We start from the raw sequence: 6,000 nt of genomic DNA on the forward strand, positions 1-6,000 counted from the left end.
TGCGCTAAGTGCTTAAAAAAAAACTTACCACCATCAGACTTGAGCTCTTTTGCCTTTGTGAGTGCATCATAGTACCTGTCAGCACATTCAGGAATGATGTCATCTGGATTCCAAATAGAAGACTTCAATACAGACAAAGTATCACTTGAATCTTTCCTCTCCAAACACCGATTAACATCAACAACTAATGTAACCCCTGGATAATGAAAAAAAAAAAGTTTCTGTTAAAGATTGGTTATGTTTTACTTACTCCAAAGGCATGCACATACATAAATCAACCTTTTAGGAATGCATTGGTATTAAACCTTTTCACTCTTATTTTTTGGAGAGGTTTTTGCTATAAGGCGTGTACGCTCGCCAGAAAGACAGATAGAAAGCAAGAAATCACCCCCCGGGGGGATGGCCACACCACAATCCCTTCTCCTCCATTCTCCTCTTGGGATCTTGGGCACGCACGCACACGTGCCCGGCATGAGTTTAAGCCACCAGGTCTGGGACTCGAACTGTGGTCAGCTACATAGGAATTCAGAGACATAGCCATTATGCTGGGACCATATTGCTGGTTCCAACCTTTTCACTCTTTGAAAGCATGTTCCACATATGTCCAAGTAAATTAATAACTCACCTACCAGTTTAGGTTTTATGAAGAATAAGATTCCATAAGAGCATGGTTTATTTAAAAAATTGCAATATTTACTGGCTGCACTTGTGTGGGATCAAGGCTCAAAGTTTTGTTTGCTTAAGTAATATATTAAATGGAGTGAATACACCCCAGCAGTAGGTATGCAGGCCTGATCATGAATCAATATTTGAAAACCAGGTTTATGGAAACATTCATTCATTTGTTCCTTTAGGTATTTTGCCATAGGAGGCATACACTCATTGGAGAGAGACAGAGAGAGGGAAAGTGAGAAATCACACCCTGGGGATATAGCCAGACTGCAATGCCTTCTCCTCCATTCTCTTCTTGGGATTTTGATCATGCACGCACATGCACCTGGCATGATTTTCAAGCTCCGCCCCCTCCCAGTTCAGTACTCGAATCACTTTCAGCTATGTGGGAATCCAGCACCTTAACCACCATGCCACCTGCCAGCCACCAATATATAGTTATGTTCTTAATCGCTGAGTATTGATGTACAAGGCACTGGTCCACAGGTCGATTTCCACATACCTGAAGCTAATTCCTTTATGGACCAACTCTCATCTTAATAGAACCATTTTCCATGAAAATGTAAAACATGCCTTACAGAAAATCCTAACAGAACAATCTCTATCTTCCTCTTCATTTTAGCTACAGTCCTTGGTATACAGTAATGTTTGCTGTGAGCTGCCACTGTGCTGCAATAAAGTAGGTAATATTTTTAAGGACTATGAAGGTGTTTTGGTTATTTGTTCCTGCATTAAATGGCTTAAAACTCCCATTATTTTTAGATTTTCCCTCTTTCTTTGTTGTCAGCTATTGCTTCTACTAACACTTGTATGTCTGCTTATGGCAGCCCAAACACTTTATTGTCACATAATTCGTGGCTTCTGAAGCATTCGGTCAAAAGAGAAAAAGCCAATGATGTCAGAATTATGCCTAGGAAAAGAATAAACAGGCTCAAAGTGTCTGTCCAAGGAGTCTCCAGAGAGTACAGTGAATCAGCTGCAATGCACAGGCTTTGAGACATTTATTTAGACTGTTGCTTAATCTGTGAGTTGTGGTTAAGTTCCAGATAGCTGAGAATGTCAGATCAATGAACTCCAGAAAGTCAGGTATATTTCTGCAAAGGAACAAATTAAGAACCCTCCCATAAATCTGCTAAGAGAGTAAAAAAAACTGTATATTTTACATCTTACACCATACTTACACTGTATATTTTACATCTTACACCAAAGAGTTCTGTTTTTTTTTTTTTTGAGAGGTTTTTGCTATAGGGCACGTGCACTCGCCAGACAGACAGAGAGAGACAGAGAGACAGAAAGCGAGAAATCACCCCCCACGGGGGATGGCCATGCCGCAATCCCTTCTCCTCCACTCTCCTCTTGGGATCTTGGGCACGCACGCACATGTGCCCAGCGTGAGTTTAAGTCTCTGAGTCCGGGACTCGAACTGCAGTTGACTACGTGGGAGTCCAGAGACTAGCCATTACGCTAACTGCTGGTCCCCAAAGAGTTCTTTTTAAGGCCTGTGTTCTCCACTGCAAAAATTGGATCTTTGGGGGAGGGGATGAAAAAAATCAGTTTATGTGTAAAATACCAATCAACATTTGTACACAAACAGATACATAATATATCTTGCTATTAAATCTCAGGATGAGGAATGACCTGCAGAAAATGTGTATGAAGGTTCTTTAGGGTACAATAATGAAGAAAAGGTTGAGAAACACAGCTAAGGAGTCAAAAGTAAGACAGTAAGATAGCTAGTGAAAATGACCACTGGGCCAAAACAAGGGAGACTTGAATTACTCTGCTCTTTTAAACCTTGCCTGTGGTAACATACATGGGCCAACATATTTCCTTTTATCAACTGATCTGGCAGAGGGTTTAATGCTTGTAGCATGTGATCAGAATGCAAAGAATGAAGACTGCCTTTTAAAATAAGACTAAATTCCTATTGGAAACTCAGAAAATTCTCATCTCAATGTCAGAATATAAGTGGTTTTAATTTTGATAAAATCTTTTTCTTCTTATGTATCAAAAAATATATATCAACTCTCCCATGGGACAGGATAGAGGGAGAATATGGGATTTTTAGATGTGCAAGTACAGAGTGTAAAATCACACACACTGAAGAAAATTTCCCATTGTCATAGACAACAGAACCATAAGTCTCAATGTGAAAAATGAAACCAACATTTGCAGGCCAAATAAGAATAAATAAAAGTAGAATAACTTCTAAATTGATTTAATCTCTAAGAGAAAAATCATAATCATTCAATACTATTTGAATGTCATTACAATCTAATTTCTCAAAACCATCTCTTTTGATTGTAATTGCCTTCATTTTATATTTAAACGTAAATTTCTTAAGTGCACGTCTCAACTTCATTATTTTTTTGGTAAGTATTAAATGCTGGAAAGAAAAGATTTACAAGTTCTTAAGGGTAAAAGAGTTCAGATTATAAAAATACTTTTTTTTCCCCAAGCTAAGGAAATAAAAACCAGATGCTTCTAAAGCCTAAAAGCACATGTGTTGAGCAAGACTAGGGCATCTCACAGCATCCTACATCTGACGGAACAAAAGAGATTCTAATCATTTTAATTTATGAAGGGTATTCATATATAAAGAGTTAGTATATTAATTTAGAAGCTATTTCAGATTGTCATGTGAATTTTCATAATGTTCCTCCTTGATAACAGATGCTTACGATATCTATATCTATCTATATCTATACCTATATCTAATCTATATATATCATGTTAGCCAATGTAGGAATCCTGCAAGTTGCTAAGTATGTCTATTTCTATTATGCACTCTGGAACTGTGGAAAAAACCACAACTTGGGTTTGGGGACCCACTGGGTCTACTGTGAGATGAGCCTGCATTAAAATTCCATCGATCATCAAACCTTCATAAGATCCCAACTCTGACTGCTGGGTTATAGTGCCATTTCAGGTCTCTCAAAATTAGTATCAGTTCAGAACCAGTAACCAATAACCCCCCAAATCTGATTACATCATTTTCCTCAAACACAGTCATTCTGTTAAAAGGCCATACATCCCTTTGGGGAAGGCTCTGGGAGAAAGAGAAACTGTATAAAATTTTGGTAGTGTAGAAAGACCTTCCTCAAGGGGACCCAAACTTTCCTTCATTCAAGGGGTCCTGGGTTTATAAACTGGCTCTAGTTGGAAATCAACTGAGGGGCATGATTCTCTGCTTTTATGGCTCATCTTAGACTTTTTTGCTCATTTGACCTAGAACTCTCCCATGTGCGCAAATTAAGTAAGAATGATAGCAGACTAACCGATTTCACTTTGAGGAGCATCACAAACAACTAGCCAACTCCAATGATCTCTCTTTGACTCTGCTGTCCATTACAGTAATCTTGTCCACCTACTTTGGTAATTAAGTATTGACACCAGCCCCTTGCTGGCCTGCTCTACAAATTTTAGACTTTCCAGACTATACAATCTACTGGGCCAATTTCTTAAAATAAAGATCTATGCATTGTCTCTCTCCCTTTCCCTCTATATGTATATGTATGTGTGTGTATATATCTATTTATCTATTGACTGATAGATTTAGCCTATCAGTTCTGTTTTTCTAGAAATCCCTGAATAACAGCAATAGAGGGTATGGAAAGGAGAATAGGCATCTATTAAGCAGAGAACAGCTAGTTTTCGAAGGATCAAGAAAAAAGTGTAGTTGACTCATTTATAAATTTGAGAAGGTTGGCCCTGTGGCCTGGTGATCAAAGGAACTAGATCACATATGGTTGACTGTGCAGTTCAAACACAGCCCTGGTGGCCTGAGAAACATGCTAGGTGAGTGTGCATGTGTGCCCTAAATCCTGACAGGATGGAGAAATGGAGACGGGATTGTGGTGTGACCACGCCCCATTAGGAGGTGTTTTCTCCCTTCTCCTCTCATTTTCTCTCTGTCTCTCTAACTCTGGCAAGCACATATGCCCTGTGGCAACTAAATGAAAAAAATAATGGAGAGATTAGAAAACACCTTTTTACTTTTTGGATTTTGTTTGGCAACACTGTCAAATTTTGTTGACAATAGCACCTAATCATTGCAATAGGGCAACCAACTAATCTTTGTTTGTATAAATGTGTTCATGAACAAAACTTGGTGAGAGTCTAAATTTCTCCAGGAATTAAAAATGATATGACTTCAGGCACATGTCCAAATACAAGCAAGGTAGGTTTGGTGAGCAAAAGCAGGCAAGTGCTTACATTGTTTTGCCTTGTCTTTGTCAGCGTTGGCCTCATCGATGGCTTGCTGTATCTCATCCAGCCAAAGAACTTTAGAGACACTCTCCGGGTCCTGGGATAAATGTCATAGAACAAAAGGGAGAACAGTGAATAGTGATGAAAGAGGCTTTATAACTGCACTTCAGGAGTCATTTTATCCTAATATCTACAAATTTATACTTAGTAACTACTAAACATTGCTATATACTGTATAAGCTCATAATGAAATGGACCCCAAGTTCAATCCTTGCTCCCTTCGACCCTGCTGCCCTTCAGTCCAGCCAACCATCGTCAGCTGGACAGCTGTACTGGGCTTCTGCCTCCTCTTGCTGTTTCCAACTTTCTCTTCCACAGTGGTCCTCCCTCTACAGAGTGCCAGAACAGCTCTTCATGGTGGCTATCTCACCACACCACTCCTCTCTTCCACTGTCCTGAAGGTTTAGCTCTGATGATCTGGCCCTGCCTACCTCTCTGGCTTCACCTTACATTCCTCTACTTTCTTCTTCCCAGTTCCACAACTTCACGACAGCCTCCTTTATACCACGATGCTCCACTCTAGCCATGTACCTGCCTTTTTTGTTTGTTTTATAATTTAGGCCTTAATTTATATGCTACCTCTTCCAAAAAGCCTCCTCTGGCTAATCTAGTCAAATAGTCTCTCTCAATCACTCCATAACTGTGGTTCCCAAACTACGTACCAAGGTGCCCCAGGGTTCTATATGATAGTTTAAATTTGAGGAAAACATAAGGATACTTGACATTTATCAGATGCAGAAACAAAAATAAAAGGAAACAAAAATATGGTGATTATACTCAAGGAGTGAATACTCTAGTAGAAGACACAGATGTGTTAAGAAATAGAATTATAGTACAATGTGATCAGAGCAATACAAGTTGTAGATAAATGTTTTAGAAATAGGCAAGAAATGAGGACCAGCAGATGCCATAATGGTTATGCCACTGGACTCCCAAGTAGTCAACTGTCGTTCAAGTCCCAGACCTGGCATTTTAAACCTCATGCCAGGTGAGTGTATGTGTGTGCCCAAAATCCTCAGAGGAGAATGGAGAAGGGATTGCAGCGTGGCCATCCTCCCT

The 6,000-nt window shown here is 39.5% G+C and overlaps 1 protein-coding gene across 2 annotated transcripts in view; it reads right to left on the minus strand.

Annotated features, from left to right (window-relative positions):
* IQGAP2 (IQ motif containing GTPase activating protein 2) overlaps nucleotides 1-6,000 on the minus strand; it is a gene marked incomplete at its 3' end in the record, with an annotated part of 303,633 nt that overhangs the window by 79,860 nt on the left and 217,773 nt on the right. For both annotated transcript variants that reach the window (XM_014583916.1, XM_014583917.1), the window contains 2 exon segments: nucleotides 29-196; nucleotides 4,888-4,978. In XM_014583916.1, the coding sequence (XP_014439402.1) occupies nucleotides 29-196; nucleotides 4,888-4,978 (259 nt within the window).

The sequence above is a fragment of the Tupaia chinensis genome, unplaced genomic scaffold, assembly GCF_000334495.1.
Source record: "Tupaia chinensis unplaced genomic scaffold, TupChi_1.0 Scaffold145093_1, whole genome shotgun sequence".
NCBI lineage: Eukaryota > Metazoa > Chordata > Mammalia > Scandentia > Tupaiidae > Tupaia > Tupaia belangeri.